Source organism: Colias eurytheme, chromosome 13 (genome assembly GCF_061535395.1).
Source record: "Colias eurytheme isolate Ceu_HAF_F1 chromosome 13, ilColEury1 Martin Lab GWU primary, whole genome shotgun sequence".
NCBI lineage: Eukaryota > Metazoa > Arthropoda > Insecta > Lepidoptera > Pieridae > Colias > Colias eurytheme.
The window spans coordinates 8409385-8430610 of NC_142992.1; the positions used below are offsets into that span (position 1 = coordinate 8409385).

Below are 21226 nucleotides of genomic sequence, written 5' to 3' on the forward strand. Positions count from 1 at the left end.
GAGCTATTATTTGTTAAAGGAGACTTTGGGGTTAATGTCTGTAATTGATAATGAAGTCGATCAAGTTATGATAAAAGTAAAGCTTCTCTAAATGGAAATTTAATGTTGGTGATAATCTTCTTTTCGAAATTGAGGAAATAAATCAAAGCAAGCTAGACTTGAAGTTGAAGGGTACGCTTAAAATTGTTGAGGTGTAGTTATTAGTGCCGTTTCAAATCATTCAATTCCAAAATCCTCACAACAGAGTCAGGAAAATATCCGACCATGAGGTTATTAGTAGTAGCTAGTAATGGTAGTAGTTGAAATGACGTAAGAGCTTTGTGTAAAAGGGGAGATGTAAAATGTTTTATCTGGATTTTGTAATGCATTGTAGTGCCGATTGTTGAGTGGTAGTAGATACAGTTGAAATTTGTCTCTTGTCTTGTTCTTCGTTACGTTGGTGCGTTAACGAGTAATGTCGTTGTAGCGACGGGTTATCCTTGCTTTCGTTGGTGCAAAAGCAAGATGAGTCGTTGTAGCGACGACCTTTTTGAGATATCCTTGTGTTCGTTGTTGCGAACGCGAGATGAGTCGTTGTAGCGACGTTATTCAATGTTACCCTCATTTCGTTGGTGCGAAATTGTGGTGTGTCGTTGTAGCGACGATGTTCCGTGCTTTATTTATTTCGTTGGTGCGAAATCGACATGAGTCGTTGGTGCGACGTTATTCATAGCTATTCTCGTTTCGTAGGTACGAAATCGAGGAGAGCTGTTGGTGCAGCGCTGATTGATGAATAATGATTATTGTTTGTTTTAGTGACGACCTAAAATGGTTGACGAGAATCAGTATGGCCGAGCAGGATACTGTGAGTATGTAGTCTTTGCAGAGACCTCACACGAGGACGTGTGATCGTCAGAGATGGCCGTGTCGGAGATCCCCCCCCCCTGATATTACCGAACGCAAGCGCATGACTCACGAAGTGCACTTGGACATGGCCGTGGTAGCGGACGGGCATTCAAGTGTTGGAGCTCGTGCCGAGCGGACTTGTCTGTTCGAGTCTATATCAGTCTCTATATTAGTTTGAGTTTAGATTCGCTATACAAAGTATTCATTTCAGTTCATTAGTGATTGTCAGTGTTAGATTCCGTTTATGTCTTTTGATGCTCGAAGTTACCCAAGACGCCCACTGTAGAGGATATAACCAGCCCACGTAGTCCTAAAATCCAGCCGTCGCCGATAAATATATTTAGACGAGTACTCACTTAAACTAAATGCACAGTCACCCACTGACTATAATGACCGGCGGTCAACAATTGCGTCGATCGCCCTGGAAACAGCACAAGTAAATCAAGCAGATACCAAGCAATGATTTACAACTCTTCCTTATTTGTTTGAATACCTCTTACGTCTGTTTTTCTTGATAAAACAATGCCGCGATTCTTACGAAATAGTTTTTCTAGGACAGAAATGGCTCAAGTATTTGCTTGATCTAATTTAAAGGATTATTTTCGTAGGGTTCATAAATGAGTAATGTATGAAATGCCTGATATTATTTTCTTTGTATCTTAATGAATGGTGTACAAATTATCTTTTAATTGTTGGCGTGCTGATATATTTCACATAGTTCATAATTTGGATTCTTCTCTTTGGATCTAAGATCATCTCTATTATTGATGCTGAAGTGCTAAGTTTTTACATAACTACAAGGTACGTGGATATTAACACATTCTCAGGTTCATAAAATTAACTGTTATTATGCGAATCCGTGTTTTATCTCTGTTCTTATGTCACCTTTATCTATGAGTCTCATTTTATATTCTGCACTTTAGCGTTATATGATACCGAAAATAAATTTGAAGTAAACATGAACATGAAGTATCAAATGAAATAAAACTAACGGATTAGCTTGTCTTCATGATTGAGAAGTCAATTTTACCAACCTTGTAGGAATATAAATCGGTTTTCAGTCAGTCATATTGCTCTTTTGTATGATTTTTAGATGTTCTTTTTGGATTTAATATAGTCATTAAAAATGTACAATAGCTTAGATTAACAATTTAGTTCCGCAAACCTACACGCAAATTACCCAATTTTACTAAAATTTCCAAAACACTATAATTTAAAAGTAACCTATGCTTGCGTTCCTTAATAACACATCATTACCTTCCTTCTCCAATATTGTATACTTCAATACATAAAACATGGCATACCACCTTCATACCATATCAAATTCGATCATTCGCGATACATATTTCAAAGCAATGCACTATTCATTAGTGTAACACAACTAGGTGTTATAGACAAGCTAAATCGTTGCAAGGCACCGGACGTGGCAGGTGCTACCGAGGGTTCAACCGGGTTCACTCCCCCCCCCCCTCCTCCCCCAGCATCCGTGCAAACCCGTTCTTCTAATAATATAACGTAGAAATGAAAGATTAATGAGAGCAACTCGTGCACGCCTTTTTCACTCGGTAGGGATGGGCTGGGGATATCGATGAAAAGAATACCAACTAAGAACTAAGTCTGTTAATAAATTTGTTTCTTGTCACATAGTAATCATATGTTGGGTATGGGTATTTATGAAAAAGTTCCTACAAAAACAAATTACAAATAATTAAAAAATGGCTCACAGAAATACAATTGTTTTATTATCAGTTCAAATGATGGTCGATTGGTACAGCTGCAGAAATTTGTAAGTGATAATGGTGATGGTTTATTCAAAATGCATTGCAATATTTAAAAAACATGTATGAAATATTAAAAAAACTTTCTTCTTTCAAAAAAATTCTGCATCTGTCTATCATATGAATCACATAACTATTATGGGCGCTAAATACTAACAAACACATAAGTTATTATTGTTTTATCCCAACAGAACTGGAACTATGTATTTTTTTTTTTGTATTACCAAATAAAAGATAACCAAATAAAAAGCTTAATTAACTATTCCATACCCTATAGGAATTATTACTAATTAAAGTTATAATAAAACTTCATATTCACCCAACCTACATCTAAAATTAATTATTATAAAATATTCTATCGACAGCACCCCAACACTATAATCTCGGCTAGTCGCGATCGGGCAATGAAGACCGCCCAGTTAAAATATTAGCTGCGCGCCCACGGTAGCTCTACCTTGTACCATGTACATGACTGTGACACCCGCGTCGTCTAACAAATTTGACGACATTCTACAGTTTACAAGCTACGTAATTCATATTATTGGGACTGTTTGTTTTAATTATTTGGGATGCTAAAAGATTTTTTTCAAACCTTTATTCTTTTCAATATTCGTGTTAACAATTTTATGATTTTCTCCTGTGTCTTCCAATCTGTAATTGCTATTAAGAACATTGTTACTGTTGTGGTTTAGAAAAAGTACTATTACATTGAATAAAATTTCTTTTATTTTAAATATTCGGACAACCAATTTGATGATATTCATCTATGACTGCTATTTATTTGTAATTGTTATTACGACTGATGTTTACATTATTATGGATATACAATTTTGAATACAATCTTTTATTTTTCATATTCATCTAACCAATTTGATAAAATTCTACCCTTTCTACCACTACGTCAATTCCACGACAGCGTACACATAGCGTATACACTTCAAGCAAGAAATTCCTAGCATTGATGCATCAAGCTAATCTACTTTATTAATTTTCAATAACTGTCAACGAGAAGAATTACGTTCAATTAACGTCCCTTATTTATTGTAACGAGAAAAAGTCCGCACATCTATTAATTAATAGTTAGAATTAGAAGCGAGTTAAAAAAGGTACATACCACGCTCCCATTCACTGACAAATATGACCTGCTCTCCATTACTTAGATTAGTTGTTGCAATTATCTTCACACACTACTGTACTTTTAAATAGTTCATTGAAATGTTACATTTTTTAGGCCTAACCTTGTGTTTTTTAGAGGACGCAATTTTGTTTTTTTGATATGTAGGGGGGGTCAGTGTGAAGCTAAAACCAAGTTTGTGGGGTCGCCACCCTTGTCCCACGGCCACCATCTTGAAAATAGCGGTTGAATGGTTTTTACGATATATCTCTTAAACTATTTATTTGATGAAAAACATTGGGTAACATTATTTGTTGCAAGCTTCATACTGACCCCCCTCCCTACACATCAAAAAAATAAAATTGCGTCCTCTAAAAAATGCAACCCCAAATGTAACTTTTCAATGGAGTAAAAACAATACTATAAAAAGAAAAGATTTGTTTTTTCCGTGTTCCGTTGTTTCAAAATTCGTTTATCATTAGCCAGTAAGCTCTTAAAATACATATACATATAATTTGTACTAGTTTTTCACTTTAGCAAATGTTTGACATACATATTTAAGTACTGAATATTAGTTCAAACTAGATTATAATCCAATGTTATAATCGATTTGAATTATGACCCATGTCAATACATAATAATAATGATATGCAGTGGTCGTTATAATATAAAGTTAGGCATAATAAATGAATAACAAGTTACATAAAGTGGTATTTATGAAACTAAACAAATCAATTATGATAATATGTTTCATATTCTCAAAATATGCAGATTAAACATAAATCATAATATTCTTTATTATGATTACAATACATTTTAAAATGTTCAATCTAAACGTTTAAAATGTGTTATAACTTATAAATACGCATTATAAGATATTTTAAAATATGCTCTACAAATTATAGCAATTGAGGAACCCTTTTTTTGAATATAATTTTAACTAATTCCAAATTATCGTCGAAATTCAATAAAATATAGGAAATAAATCGCAATAATAACAGTAGTGCGCTAATCGCAATGAATGAGTGCGCCGATGTACGACCGACGCCTTGCACATTATGTACAAGAATGTTGCACTTCGAGTAGACTTGTTCCACTTAATGGATCCATAAACGACCCTGAGCTCGTACTTTCTTTAATTAAATGATTTTATTGATTTATTGAAGTCTCTCAATTAACGACTATGCGTCTACGATTACTCACTACTTTTAATTACGTATATGTGTACAAATCGATCTCGTTGTAATTTATATCACTAAAGCAGTATGCTCTAATGGAAAACACTTAAATAAAACTCATTATCGCCTTACTAGTGTTAATCAAGTCAATTCAATTTAACACTTTTAATATTTAAATGTATTTTTATAAAGTGTTTTTACCTTTAAAGACGCGAAGTTTCTTCATAATACTGATACTTTTATTCGATCTCTTTCATACCCAAACACAGTAAACTTATATACTAGTAATTCAAAATCAATCAGTTGTTCATGCTTCATTGACGTGACACCCTCATCTCATTGTCCAACCAAGTATCACTTCAGATTGAGGCAGTTTATTCCGCCTATAAATATAACGACACTGCGCGTCAAATCAACATCCCAAAAATCCCGCAAACCTAATTGCAGACAAGCCAAAGCTTATAGCTCTTGTACCGTACGCGAACAATAAACAAACCAAGTCAGATAAGTGTCCGTAACAAAGCGGCTCGCTCTATTGTTACTGATAGCATTTCACCCGTTATCAAGATGTAGTCAGCCCCGATATAGCTCAGCCCGAGCTAATTGTACCGTGGTCACGCTTTCAGACTCTGAATCCGCGAAACTATCTCGTATACTACGCGATACATTTTTATGGAGGGCAGCGGAATTACGCTTGGAAGATATGTCGATTGTCGTTGTGTTGAGAATTTTCTTTTCATGTTCGCCTCGCGGTATAGTTTAATATAAGCAAGCAGAGTCACTTAAATTTACCAATGAAAAAACATACGTAGCAACTTTTGTGAGCGAAACTTATTGTTAAAAATCAAAGAAGCGAAAGCATTCAATAGAATTTTCTGTTTTATTTTGCATATAAACCACATTATTGGATAGAGATTATATTTAAGTTAGTTATTTCAAGTCGTAATAAATCTCTTCAAAATTAAATATTTTCATATTCGAATATGTTTATATTTAATTTTGAAGAAATTTCCATTCTATGAAAATCTGAGCGAAGTGTCGTCCGACGATTTCGAATTTCGCTATTGTATTTGCTTTCTTCTCTTAATTTGTCTACCGTTCTATTTTTACTTGTAACGCCTAGAAAGCGCAGTTTATATCTCGAGCAAGTAATAAATATTAGTAGTTCGAGCGTTAAGGCGCTTGCCTTACCAAATATGGCTAATTGTGGCCGCAGTGTACCAACAGTCACGCTTCCTATTCGAATCAAAGTGCTCCTCTATTTCACTTTGACCTTCTTAATTGCGACGTTAATGCGTGTTAACAGGGACGTGTTTAACTACGTTACGGTAATCTTTGTTTAGCATAAATCAATGTTATATAGAACAAACATTGTCAAAACTGTGTTTGAAATAAATCAGTCCGTGTAAAGTTGGTCAAAATCGAGTCCAAAAGTTACAAGCAAAACGTAGGAAAATCAGGTGAAGCTTAACAAATTATTAATTATTTTTCACCAAGTTTTTCTAGTCGATAATAACAAACCTCCAACTCTTTATTGTATTAATTGATACAGTCATTACGAAAAAAGAATTTATTACATTGTAACAATAAACTACAGATACCAATAAAGTTTCTTCACTCGGATCTGCTCTACATTCGTATAAAAATAATCAGAACGCTTTTTACGAGGATTCAATCTGATTCACTCTTATTATATCATAAAATTACAAAATAATTTGTACAGCTAATGAATTTAATTACACGAAAGATTTCATTACAAAGTGATTGAACTTAATAACAGTTGTTATGTGTTGTAATTTAAAAGTAATTGTTAAACTTCGAGGAACAATGTGGAGAGAGGTTACATTATGTTTTATGGTATTGAAAGTGGAGTAAATATTTAATGTAACAGCTTATTGTATTGCCATATAGTTAACTATATCTGACGTATTAAAGAAGTAATTAAATTGAATAATTAATAAATCACTTTACCATTTTTTTTTACTTGAGAGAATATTTGCTGTCAAATGGAAATTATAGTCACATTATTAGAATATGTTCTAGAAAATCCGTTGCGTAGTTTTTAAGATTTAAGCATACATAGGGACATAGGATTCTATTGACAGAGAAAGCGACTTTTGACGTAACAACGTCTTATAATTCGATAGAGCCGGCTGCATGCATGAAAAAACATGACTCATGCGGCGTTACCTCGCTCTGAGGCGTTCCATAGTGCAAGCGAGAGCGCGGACGGCGGAACGACCGACAAAGAAGCACAATCGGCCTTAAGATGTTGTCACGTTCAACTATCGTCAGTAAACCGACTTTACAGACAACCAATTTCTTTTTATACTATTTAGTGATGAGTAGACATCGGATTATATGCACTAACAAAATGCCAAAATATGCATGCAAATATGCACTAAAAAAGGCCGAAATATGCACTAAAAACGACTGATATGCCTAAAATATGCACAATACAAAATCAAAAAACCTTTATTATTTTTATATATTTAAATCAAAAATTGTACAAAAACAGTGAAATTTTCTTGAAATTAAGTATAGTTTTTGTGCCAATATACAATTGAGTCGATACATATCAAACTCCAGTAAGTCCATTCTAACAGAAATGTGGGAATCGAGGTATTTTTAATAACTTAAAAAAACAATATGTTTGGACCTTTATAATTTATGACGGATATAATATAATACATTAGAATTATTTTTACTAAGAAAAAGAAATGTATTACTTGATGATTATGCCACAAAATTAGATTTAAATCTGGACATACAGGCGTTTGATATGTACCAGCAAAACTTACCGGGTTTTGAAAAACATCGTCTTGGACTTACAGGAATTTGAAAAATCTCTAATGGACTTACAGGGATTTGATAGAACTCAGTTTTGGGACGTACTGAGGTGGTGGAAATGGGTAGATAGTTCGTCGCGTTGTAAGTATTGGACATTAAAATAAAATATGTAAATTAAAAGATACAAATTGTTATTATTATTTACCTTTATCATCCCACTGGTGGGCAAAGAGAGGGCTCAATAAATCAAAACGGTTGAAAAAATCTCAGTACGGCCCTGGGCTTCATGGCTGGGAATAACTACTGTGCGTGTGCTGTGCGTCTAGTTTCATTTATCTTTTAGCTGTTTTCTGAGCCTTGTCTGTTTTAGCTTTTGGTATTGTTTTTTTCCTTGTTTTGTCTAGAACCACCACCTCTATAGTAAAACTGTTTTCTTCCATCATTTATCAATTAAAACGATTTATAAGCATTGGTCACACGTGTTAGCTTCAACAAAATTGAGAGAAATGGCAGCCATTATAGTGCCATACTGCGCTGTGATTGGTCGAAATGGACTTACCTGAGTTTGATAAACCACTGTCGACGGACATACCGGAGTTTGAAAAAAAACATTTACTTTAAACCTTATTTTAATAGAGATACGATTGACTTACCTAACTTTGAAAAGTACAGACTGGTTTAGTTTTACAATTCAAAATTGGCGCCATTGTTATCTCAATTTTGGCGGGGAGTGGACTTACCGGAGTTTGATATGTATCGACTCAATTAAGCATTTTTACCAAATTTTCGAGCGCAAATTTGTGACGTTTATCACCCGCGAGCCCAGTGTTACCACTTTAGACTTTTCCGGGCTAAATCTAGCCCTTTTTTGGAATTCAACCCGTGTTTTAAGTTTTTAGCCCCAAAAGGGTAATCTAGCCCTATTTTGAATGGCTCATAATTTACTTAAAATGTACTACAAAATGGGCTCCATTTTGTAATTTTTTGCCATTTTACCATGCCAAAATAGGGTTTGTTTACTCGCTGAGCGTTCTGATTGGCTAATAAAGGTTAGTCGACCAATCAAAACTCTCGCTACTTAACGAAATATGCACGATTGGGGAAAAAGGCTAAAATATGCACTAACGCCGTAATTGGAGAGTTTTATGCATTTGCATATGCAAATATGCAAATGCATATAATCCGATGTCTAGTGATGAGTTATTAAACTTCAATAGTCTATTACACCTATCGCCATATCGTATATTTTTCGTAAATAATTTGTAAATCAGTATTCTAAGAACCAGCTGGTACAGAGCACAATAGATTTTACGCTATTACGTTTAAAATCAAACTGTCGATATAAAATATGTGTAAATAAGATTTAATACTTCTAATACCCTGCCTTAAGACCTGCGTCTAGATCTAAATCGACACTATTATTCATTATATACAGTTGACCCTTTCGTGCCCTATATACTACGAATACAGCAAGATTTACATACACCAGATAAGACAGTAAATCTTAAATTAAAATCTCTCAGACTAAAGTTCAAGTACTGTTTGCGTAACTAGGGAGGTATGTTAGTTTATGGCTATAAACAAGCACTTTATAGGGTTTACTTGACCTGTTTATCAGTTGAATCTAAAATATATTACGACGCCCCTGGGAAGTTCAAGGAATATAGTCCTTTAATTTACTTACTAACTGAATAAGTAATTACGTATTTCAATATTAATTTCTACTGAGTAATTCTGTTGGACGGAATAATTGAAAGAAATAAAACATTCTTAAAGTCGAAATACCAACGGTACTCTTCCTTAAACATTCTCTTTTCTTACCTTGATTGGCATGTGGCAACCCTGAGCTGTCAAATTTCCCTCCAACCGTTTAAAAGAACATTGCGGTTAATTTGCATTTTATATCATTGCACTCGAAACCTAATGAATGAAGTAAATCCGAGTTGACTGTCGCCTGTTGGAGAGCGAGGTGAGTGGAAAGGGGCAAAATATATCGATCATTATAAATTTCCACTCGGTGGCTAACGGCGGCGGCGCACGCGACCTGTGTGCAAAGATTAATGTAACAGACTGTCATTACTTTATCGCTGTTTTAATTCATTGTATGTGTAGTTTAAGTTCTTCTGTATTTATAAATGCCATAAAGAACTTATGTTGTACATAATATGAATGTAGGGTTAAAATTTTTGATGTGAACACCTCTCCGAATATTGAAAAATAATATGTTATATTTTCTACAGGAACTAAACTTCAGAAGGATAAGCAAAATGCAGATAATTAAGTATGATAAGTACCCTAGGATATTATTAATTAAAAATAAAAATAATGAAATTCCTACCATGTACTTACTGTCCAAAGATATCTCACTTGCATCCAATGTTTCCTTTCAATATTATTCTTAACAGGACAAAAAAGTTATAAAAGTAAAGGATAAAATCCTCTTTATTCTTTATTTTTATGAAAATAAAAAATATTAAAACTAACTTAGTACAGCATCTACATTTTTTTATATTCTATGCTGACCGCGCAGATCATTCCGTGTTCCGCGCGCCATCTATAGATCACTGCGCTTGCCTTGTTCGCTCACACCCAATAGATATTAACCTCAACGTCATGTTTTCAAAAGTGAACTTTAACTCAATCTATTAGGTGCAAATTTACATCAAAATCAGCGAGAGGGATTTTTTTCTTGCTCATGTAGAAGTTGCTACGAATCTATCACACTTACCTTTCAATGTTAGGAATCTTGAAGATCTATTCAATCTTTTTAAGAATAGCCAACTAAACTATGTACGCTTTCTTCTACAACATACCTACTTTATAATTATTAAGGATTAATAACCAAAATTTTAGTTGCAACAATCGCAAGGGACAAGTTTGACCATAGTTTTTTATATTTTCATGTCTTATAGATATCTACGTATTTTCTTCTTTAAAACTTTCCTTTTCACCTTACTTTATATATCATAATTACTTACATACCTTATTTCCTCAAAAATTAATTTACTCCATTACATTACATACACGAACAAAATCATCCTTTTATAAGCGCATAAAACGCATCAGATATAAATTGCACGCGCTGATTAAAGCCGTCTTCCATTCGAACAATTTATTAAATCATTATTTAAATAATCGCCGTAACTGCTAATTGAGATAGGTCAGCTATTTATGCAGGTGCTTTATAGTAAATTACAATTAGGAATGTAACGTAGGCTGTTAAACGCATACTCACTTTAAGTCATGTCAATGGAGCGTTGGTGAAATAGTAAGAAAGGGTTCTCTTGTAGTTTATTTGTTTGGCTGTATTTTACCGTGAGTATAGCGCTTTTCCTTCTATTATAAGGTAGAATAAAGAAGAAGATTTCATTATTTTTATGAAATAAGTGACAAAATATGCCCTATATACATTGTACATAGGAAATGGTATTATGTTTATATCTAATCGTTATTACTTATTACTCATCTGTACAAGTATAGGTAAGTCGTGAGAACTTAGAGCAATCGTGCTATTTTTTATTACTTAAACTCAATCAATCCAATTGAAACAAGTAATCGTCATTACAAGAACCATTTAAAATCTCATTTTACCAATGAATGGAAACATTTAAATAAACAATTAAGGCACATATCCCAATCACTGTTCCCAGTGAAAATTGCTCCTGTAAACACGCAGGGTCCATTAACCCGTGATGACCGCTAACACTTAACGTTTATTCAATCCAATGCTATTTTCACGTAATTAAAGTGCAGTTGAATAAATCAGATTGTGAAAGACCTTTGTGATAGTATTTAATTAAGAGCGTGCTATGAGAGCGATTTGGTTCAATGCTGAGGTTAAATTTCAATCACAAAGTCGGGAGTTTGATGTTGGTCCTACAGCTAACAAAAATACGTATATATGTATTTTAAATTTTCTGATAACTATTCACTTCGACACTTTTTGTATTGGTGGAGAGTTTCTTCGGGAGAAGTTTCCTTTGAAGGTAGAGTCCAAGAATGTGTTAACGATATCACTTGACCACCGTGGTGGGTTATAGTATGAAGGCCTGTTTCCTTGAAATAGAAACAGGTACAGGTTGTTGATTATGATTAGGAGGAAGTGTGATTGTTATTCTTATTGGCCAACAAGATGTTGATAAAAATTACGTTAATTTTGATCGGAATATGATTTGTAATTCATAGACGCAACACGTTAAGTTTTAACGTTAACTGGATAACTGGAGATATATAATTAAACTTAAATTAAAATAAACATTTCCGACGACGTTACGACAGTTTCAAACGCAGAACTGCATAAAATCTATTATATTTCTCACGTTCACCTTTACGAATCAACGGACATAATGTAACTTCAGTTAAAGTACTTAGTCGAACTAATAAAAACCTTTGATGGTGTACTGAAGCCAAGATGTTAATTAAAATAATTATATACATTTAAAACGGAGATTACCATAGGTCTTTATCCCGTATCTTCTAACTCCGTTTTATATAAGTATAAAACTTTCATTACTTACAACTATCATAATCACAAAGAAATCTTTAATTAAACAAAACAGACTTTAGATTGCAGTCATAGTCTCTGGTTTATGATTTCCTCCTTGTATTTGGATCAATTTTCTAATTAAATTGTAGCAATAATACAATTAAAGCCTACATAAAAGCATTACAGATAAATTACCTAGTAATTCTTATTGCCTAACTTACAATTATTTAGTATTATTAAAAATTATAGTGTCGCAGTATTTTCTTATGAACCTGTCATACCTTAAAGATATAAGTAACTAGCGGTCCGCCCCGGCTTCGCCCGTGGTACATATCTACGTTTTCTCTACATAAAAACCATCCTCGTACTTCAAGGAATATAATAAAAAAAGAATTATCGAAATCGGTTCAGCCGTTCTCGAGTTATGCGCTTACCAACACATTTTGCGATTCATTTTTATATATAACATTAGTTCTACGTATCCTCTAGTTCTTTGACACCTCCAAAACCTCTTGACTCTTGATTGTAACACTCGAGTGCTTTTTAGTGTTAATTTTATATTTCAAAATGTATTTATATAAAAATGAATGACATTCGTCATATTCACTGTCGAGTTATTTTAGAACTGTACAAAACATGTGATCGTTTGGCTCTACATACCAACACTATGTTTTCGATTCTTTTTTAATAATTTAGTGTGTGCTGTTTATATCACATTCTTGTCATGGTACTAATAAGTCAGACACTAAATAGTAAAAGTAGAATGATTTGAAAAAAGCACAGAACTACAAGACTTAAAAAATATACTTACAACCAACTGCATGTTATAATTTATTAGTAAAATCTGTACTAATATTATAAAGCTGAAGTTTGTTTGTTTGTTTGAACGCGCTTATCTCAGGAACTATTGGTCCGATTTGAACAATTCTTTCGGTGTTAGATAGCCCATAATATATATCATCCCGTTAAGACCAATAGGAGCGGAGTCACGCGGGTGAAACCGCGGAGCGCAGCTAGTAGTAAATATAACTAATATTGTAACAACATGTTATAATCTAATAGTAAAATCAAAGCCACCCATTAAAGTAAAACAAAATAAATCTAAATAGCATTGTAATCTGCAGCACAACGCTCTAATAGGCAATCAGAATATTAAGCAATGAATGTTTGAACGTTATTACTAAGAGAATCAGTGAAATAATTACAGAGATGTAATCCAACACGTCGTAAATCTCCCATTCTAATAGAAACCGAGGAGTCTCGACCGCAACGGAAACGGAGTCACAACCTTTGAGCCGATCTTATCAGAGGCATTCGCTACGTAACGGGATGCGCGGAAAGCTCTCACAACTTCTGTTTATGTTCTGTTTAGCTTATCTGTCAGTTAAATTGATGAATGAAAATGTATGCCAAAGTTAAATGGCTATAAGTTTCTGTCAGCAAATGGTGAAACTGGCCCGTGTATGCAGATTATTATATTTAGAATTGATGTAAATTGCTTAAAGAAAAGTAATAAACAAAATGAACATAATATTATGTTACCTATATGTACTTTACTTGATTTTGTATTGTCCCTTCGGTCGCCAAGATAGCAATTATGAAATTTTATCTGCAATAAAGCGATAATTTAAACCTCTAAACCATATTTTCAGTCTTATTTTCAGGAAGTAAACATAACAGCTTAGATATTATTAAAACAGCTCGTTATTATTGAAATCGCTATACGCTCTCGCTTCTCTCCTCTGCACAACCAGAGCCTTAATGTAAATCGCTTAGTGGATTTATAAGAGTAATTACCAGCGAGACAAAAGGCACGCGTCGGGTGCGCCCGCGCAATTAGATTCGCTCCCAATGGATCTGATCTACGAACAATGCTGATGGTATCGTACCGCGGTTCTGCTTTGGATCCGTGAACTGTGTGAACCGTGACCTTAGCGACAGAATAATTGCATGTTTGCTTTACTTTTAATTTGGTTTACGTGTGTTTAAGATTGTGTTGTAGTACTCACTTTATCGTTTTAAGTGACAAATGATAAGTCATCTGTAGATGAATAAGTAAGTACATTTATTGTGTTGTTTTAAATAAGATTTGATAAAGTAATTATACAGTAAAATGTTTAGTACATCAGCATTAAAACAAACCAACAATGAAGAAAGAACTTGAAAAATATCAGCTCTATCATAAATTATGTGTCACAAGAAGAAATTTTGTTACAATAGATACTTATACTTTATCTTATATAGTTACTCTTACTCTACCTTTCAATCATAATAAGTCCTCCTGACTGAATTTCAGTCACACCGGCTGAAATTATTACAACTACTTCCATCCAGGACGAAGTTTCTGACAAATCTTCAACGCACTATAAAGTAAATAGCGCGGAAAAATAATTGAATTCCATCGCTCTTATAATCTTATGACGGTAAATCGACATGACTGGTGAGATCTACGGCTTACTGTTTAGCAAGAAGTTACTGTTTAGCAAGAAGTTATATTAAATTTCATTCATAAAAGCATATAACTCACCTTTACTCATATTCTGGTACCGCAGCTGATCTATAATACTAGTCAGCCTGTTCTCCCGCTGCATAGATTTTATATCTTCGTCTTCTTCTTTTATTGACACTTCACACTTTATTTTATCAGTCACTTTACCACTTTCAACTGATTGTTCTTTTGAACACTTTTGTAATACAGTCTCAGACATTTTTGTCAGGATAATCTAAAGTTTAAATTTAAAACCCTTTGTAGAAAAATATCTTTGTGAAGTAAGTATAAAGTTTTCGGTCTATTTTAGAGTTTTTTAATAGGTTATAGATATTTTACTAGAGATGCTCTTAAGTTCTAGTCTGTAATTATTTTCTTTTCACGCCTTTCTGTACAAGCGAAAAGAAAAAACTTAAATCGTAAATTAAACCTATATTATCAAATGTAAAAATATATAGTATTCCTATATACCTTTCATAAATTAAATTGTTAAATGGAAATATATAAATTGTAAGTCAAATCATTATCAGGTTTTGTAGTTCAGGAAATATATCCACACTAGAGACACAAACAGATAAATAATAGGTATATTTCAAAGTACCTGATTACAAGTACATAAATAATCGAGAGATAAAAGATATGGCCGTGGCTGTGACCTCTATAATCATATTATTTATCATTTTCAAATACATATTTCAATCTATATTATTGTATTGTTAGCCAATGGTTTGTGGTTTGTACAAATTATTTATCAAAATGTTGACGTTGTGTATATTTCCGTTATTTAATACAGAATTAATATTATAAGAGATGTGTTTGATAGTATAATAAAAAAAAGGATATCATAGTATGTACTGCATAAAAAAACCGAAAGCGATTGTAAACATGTTACGGTAATACTACGTCCGTATGAATAGAACTTACTTTTATGTTCACCTAAACAAAAAAAATAGTTTATTGAATTAACAAAGTATTGAGATTCTATCTTAATTCCATACAATAAAAGCCTCTACACTATGACATCATTTGAAATATTAATTTTACAATTGCCATTCGTCATCTATGACAGCAACAAAGTCCAAGACGAAGCCAAACAAGATTATGCTTTTAATTGAACATTTTTATTTCCTATTTGACTGAGTGCTATCAATTCTTAATAAACACACTATCTTTATTTCATTACTTGGAAAATAATCGTGCCAAATTCTTACAATTAGTCACTGAACAAATATTACAGATTCATGTTGTTGATTATTGAAAAAGTATTTTTTTTTCTTTTATGCTATAGGATAGCAAACGAGCAGACGCGTCGCCTGGTGTTAAGCGATACACGCCGCCCATAAGCATCCACTCCACTGGGAAGTGGATGTGTTGCTGTCCTCAGGAAAGGAAAGGATATAAAAGAAAGGGAAATCGTTAGGGGTAATTTGGAGAAGCCTTAGCTAGCAGCCGGTTTTTTAGGTGTTTATATAGGTGCAGGTTATATATATTACATTTAACTGTTCTTAATTATGTAGCTCAAACTCCATACCATTAACCAATAAATATATGTTTATGAGCAACTGAATATACTAGGTATTGAATTCGATAAAATAAAACCAATATCTCATAATAACACGGACTGCAGACACGGACAGTTTATCACCGGCCTACATGAACCAGAATGAACTTTTAGCAATAACTTTATTACTTATCAAATAACCAATCACTGCGTAAACAGATTTTTCAAAACCACAACACACTGAATTCAATAAGGCACTTACACATAAAACCATAAAAATTTAGAAAGAAACAAATAGTGTTAAAGGTAAGCAACAGGTATGTACAGCGGTTTATCGCGACGTTCAACTGATAACTGAGGTGTCAGGTCAAACGAGCAAATGGGGCATAGTACGTACGAGTCTGATAAGAGCCGATAACGGGCTCTTAACCTTCCGATGCCACTAGCGACTGCTGAACGAACCCTTATGAAAAATTCCTTACAATTCTCAACCATCTACTAAGTAGCTAACATCTGCAAGCAAATTGTCTCATACATTTGCATGAGGTTACAAGACTCTGGAATAAGAGGTCAAAGCAGAGGTTAAACTTTATACTTGTTAAATGACCTTTTAGTCAAATCCACTCATGTCAAAATAAAAGAATAAGAGATTTTCATACATCAAACTTTAGGTGAAACAGATTGTTAGATTTAAATTTGCTCCTACACTGTTCATAGAGCCAATATCATATTAATTCTCATACAATGTATTTGGCACAGTGAAATACGTTATTATATTGAAACATGTTTTCACTGCAACATAAAACTCATATGACGAATATCACACGAAACAATCAATCGATAAATTAAAGAATTCTCAATTTAAATTGCATTATACAGATTAGATAATGAATGTTCAGTCCGAGATTTATGTTGTAGTCTGGCAATTTAAAAATTTTCATTCTAATGTTTACGTTTCTGAAGATAATGAAAGTTTATGGTCTGAAAGAGATGTAAAAGACTAGTAAATGTTGCCAGGATCACACGCGCCGAGAACACGCGCTTGGGAAATTCATTTTCTCACTCGTTTTGCTGCAGTGAAGCTTATAAACAGACACACCAACAAAAACAATACTATATCAGATAACAACAGCCAACAAATTATCTTTTAACTAAGTTCCTATTATTTACTTCTCAATTCTTATATGTACCCAATGTAATATACCAACCACATGAAGAATGATGGCCACGACAGTATCGATATGAATGAAAGTAGAGTTCCTAATTGTTGCCTTAACAATTAAATTATTTTTGCTATGGAATAACAAGAATCCATTTCCCTCAATATTAAATGAAATTTCCTTTTCTGTTCTTAAAAATATAGGGTCATTCAACTGCAAATAAATAACTTTAACAAATGCAACAAATGTGAAACATTCTCTAAACGATAATAATAAATACGAGACTGAAACTAACCATAAAGTAAGAAACCCCAGCCGCTAAAACAAGACTCAAACACTATGACAAATTGTTTGAACGGTAAATCGGAACGCAATTTCAGTGCAATGAAAGGGCAAAAGTATAGACGTGCGACCGGTCATACCGTCGTGACTGCTGATAAGCTGATAAGCGACCTGATAGCGAACTGTGACTCCGACGGACAAAGCGAAACCTTATCGCGCTCAAGGAAACTCAATGATAACGCTCATTGTCTGTAATCCACGCCGTTCCTCATTCTAACGTCGATCTGGCTAGACTTAGTGCTTTACTGTTAGATATGCGCCTATTCATAGGAAAAGACACTATTGAAAATCTGATTCAAATTGTATTTGAAACCGTGTCTGTCATAGAGTTAAGAGTAGGCACGTTCATGTTAGGTTGAGTTACGAAAATGTAACTAAATTAAGCAAACTAATGTTGTTTCTGATTATGCTTTCATGAGTAAGATATAATTTTTGTCATTTGATGAATAAATCGCGTTATCAAGCAAACAAAATAGGATGAGTTATGAATTCTAAAAAGGCAAATTATTTTTAACGCAGAACGTAAAAGAATTGCTAAATAGACTGTGTCTGAAATACAATATGAATGTATAATACGAAAACTGATAATTATGAAAATTATCTTACGTTCTGGTTAAATTAAATTAACTAAATTGAATTCCTTTATATTAAGTCATTATATTGTACAGCTAAGTATTTGAATCTAACGTTACTCATTTGTCTCTACATCATTACCTCTACACGTCGGTACCCAAGAAAACTATTTTAATTAATTATGAATAATGTTACACAATTATAGTGTTTTTTAAGGAGAACCATACAAGTCATTTTCTAAAGTTTATAGAAGTTTTTAGTGTCATAATTTTATAGGTTATGTGCGGTCGGTTGGCGCGCAACGCGTTGTCGTCACGGGCTAATTTTGGCGGGACGAGGTCATGACCCGTGCACGTTCACCAAAATAAAAACATCTGCTTTAACTAATCATTTGGAGAAAGATTACGGTCATAGCATTGACAGTTTGAAAATAACGGTCTTATAACTTGCTTACTTTAAAAAAATGAAGAAGAAATATAAATTTTTTTAGAATTATTAACATTGTTGTTAAAAAATATATTTTTATATGAATGATCCATTGATTATGGTATTAAATAATTATGTATTGAGTTTTTTACAGATAATATAATATTTTGCGGTAGCTATTATCATGACTCAGAGTCCAGAGATAATAATCTAATATAAACTTTGTATTCGTATAAAAAGAAAAAATATTGTGAAATGTTTTTTATCTAAATTATGCGTAAAATCATGCTATTTATCTTAACATTTATTATTAACACAGGTGTATTGTAATGCTTAAAATCATTTAAAAGAGAAAATTAAATTACATTATACCTAATTGTTTAAAAGTGTGAATTGCTACTGCGATAGGTCTATGTCATATTATTACATAATATACCTATTTTGTATTTTTAATGATATGTTTCAGAATAAAGGATTGAATTGAGAATGAGTTTTTTTTATCTCCTCATGCATTCGTTTGTTTTGATATAGTCTAATTATGATGTCCATATTGATAATTTGCATGCTATGTTTGTTATAGCGAAACATGTGGTTAACAACTGCTGTTATTTTTTCACCATATTTAAAGCAAATAAAAATTATTATTATTCTTTATTACAATTGTGCAATTGTTTACAACAAAGTGTCTTCTGTATATAGACTCTCGTGTAGGGGTGAAGGTATGTCTTTGGCCGGTGTCCAGGTCTCCTGGGTATTTTGGTGGACGTTCAGCGAGGTCGTGACCCGCCAACCTCTCCCAGATCTGGCTAGCTTTATAATAGAACTAGACTAGACTTGCCAAGTTTAGCAACGGGCAAACGCCTAAAAACAACGAAATCTTTCTTTCAAGTACCTATTTATTTGTGTAGCTATTTATTATTTTTGTTTTTTACTTATTGATATATCTACTGGGCCTTTTCTCAACTTTACATTTATACTAAGGAAGTTTTGATAACTAATATATTTTAGACATTAGTACTGTGACTTATGAAAATAATTTATATGTTTAAAATCTTTTTATAATTAACGAAGTCAATCTTTTTCATTAGAAAGCCCGCAACTTACAAATCCTTACAGAAATTATATTTTTATTTAATAAAAGAGCATTACATAAACACTAGTTATGTTTTACGTTACAAATAAAGACAGAATCCAGTTCGTTCGTGGTTGCAGCGTATTCTTATGTAACAGAAAACAATGGCTACAAATCGGCTCGAATGTTTTCATCCATTGTGGTACACCTGTGCAACGAACACGCTAACTAGCTCATGATGTTATAAATTGGATATTTATCTTGAAAATAATAGTACTTAATTGAAATAATGGTAAGTTTTTGAAATAATTATCACTTATGTTTCTCTACACAATTCATCTTTATTTCCATTGTTGTAAATTGTAATTGTAAATACACAGAAATACTGCGGTAATTTAATTCGCTTATATAGTATACTATAAAATACAATATAAATACAATATAAATACAATATTTTTGCAATATCTACAAACTTTTCTTCTTGTAATAAAACTTTTATTATGGCAAAGATAAGGTTAACGTAATTTCATTACATTATTCCTGAAAGCTTTCAACTTCATTAATTTATGTAATAAAACAACTCTACCGAACTCTACTATTACATTCATTACAGATATACAATACAATATTGTTATGTCTGCTGTCTACATTTGCAAAGACGCAATATCCACCCTACTACCAAAATCAATTGCGCACTTATGACCACTACGATATAGGACCGATGGACAATATGTATGATGACTACGATGACTCCTCAGACTGCGAATGTTCTTGCCAAATTTGCGAAGACATCAAGCCATGCTGCAGGAATGTTTGCGTCAACTGCTTCCAACAACCACAATCAAGCATTGTCATAGTTCCATACCCTTATCCTTTGATCATTTCAACTAAACAAAAAGAAACCGCTAATACACCACAAGCTACAGAACAAACTATTGCACCACAAGTAACAGAACAGGCAGCACATGCAACTGAAGCACCCCCAGAGCCAGTAACAAAAGAGGAACCAAAGATAGAAACAACTCTTTCAACAACCACTACCACAACCACACTAGAGCCTGAAACATTACCACCAGAACTATTACGAAACAAGGACGCATATATCAACGATATTATAGCTAAAGCACCACACATAAATGATAGAAATAAATTCGTATTAACGTCCTTACGTCGAACGAAACCAAATTGGATGCCGAAGTACGGAATCGTGCCTATACCGGAGAATTTGGCTGAAAAATTGATGTTACAGCTACGTAGCATGCGGGTGTTGCATCCACGTAAGGAAACTTTCAAAGCTACAGACACGCTTTCATCGTTGGAAAAAGCTTAACTATTTGTGAACTCGTATTAGCTTTATTTTTATCTCTCTCTCTCTATCTTTAAATGTAGAGTTGCTTTTTTTTATATTTTTAAATTTTTCAATAAACACTTTG

The 21226-nt window shown here is 33.1% G+C and overlaps 2 protein-coding genes across 2 annotated transcripts in view; one reads left to right on the forward strand and one right to left on the reverse strand.

Moving 5' to 3' along the window:
• The window catches only part of LOC149903568 (uncharacterized), a 202028-nt gene extending 187089 nt beyond the window's left edge, over positions 1 to 14939 (reverse strand). The window contains exon 1 of the mRNA XM_090108474.1: positions 14759 to 14939. Within this exon, the coding sequence (XP_089964600.1) occupies positions 14759 to 14939 (181 nt within the window). The remainder of the gene's footprint in view (positions 1 to 14758) is intronic.
• A 5482-nt stretch (positions 14940 to 20421) lies between these two features.
• Positions 20422 to 21226, forward strand: LOC149903570 (uncharacterized). The gene has a single exon (XM_090108333.1). It carries the CDS (start codon positions 20515 to 20517, stop codon positions 21121 to 21123), a length of 609 nt encoding a protein of 202 aa, XP_089964459.1. The 5' UTR covers positions 20422 to 20514; the 3' UTR covers positions 21124 to 21226.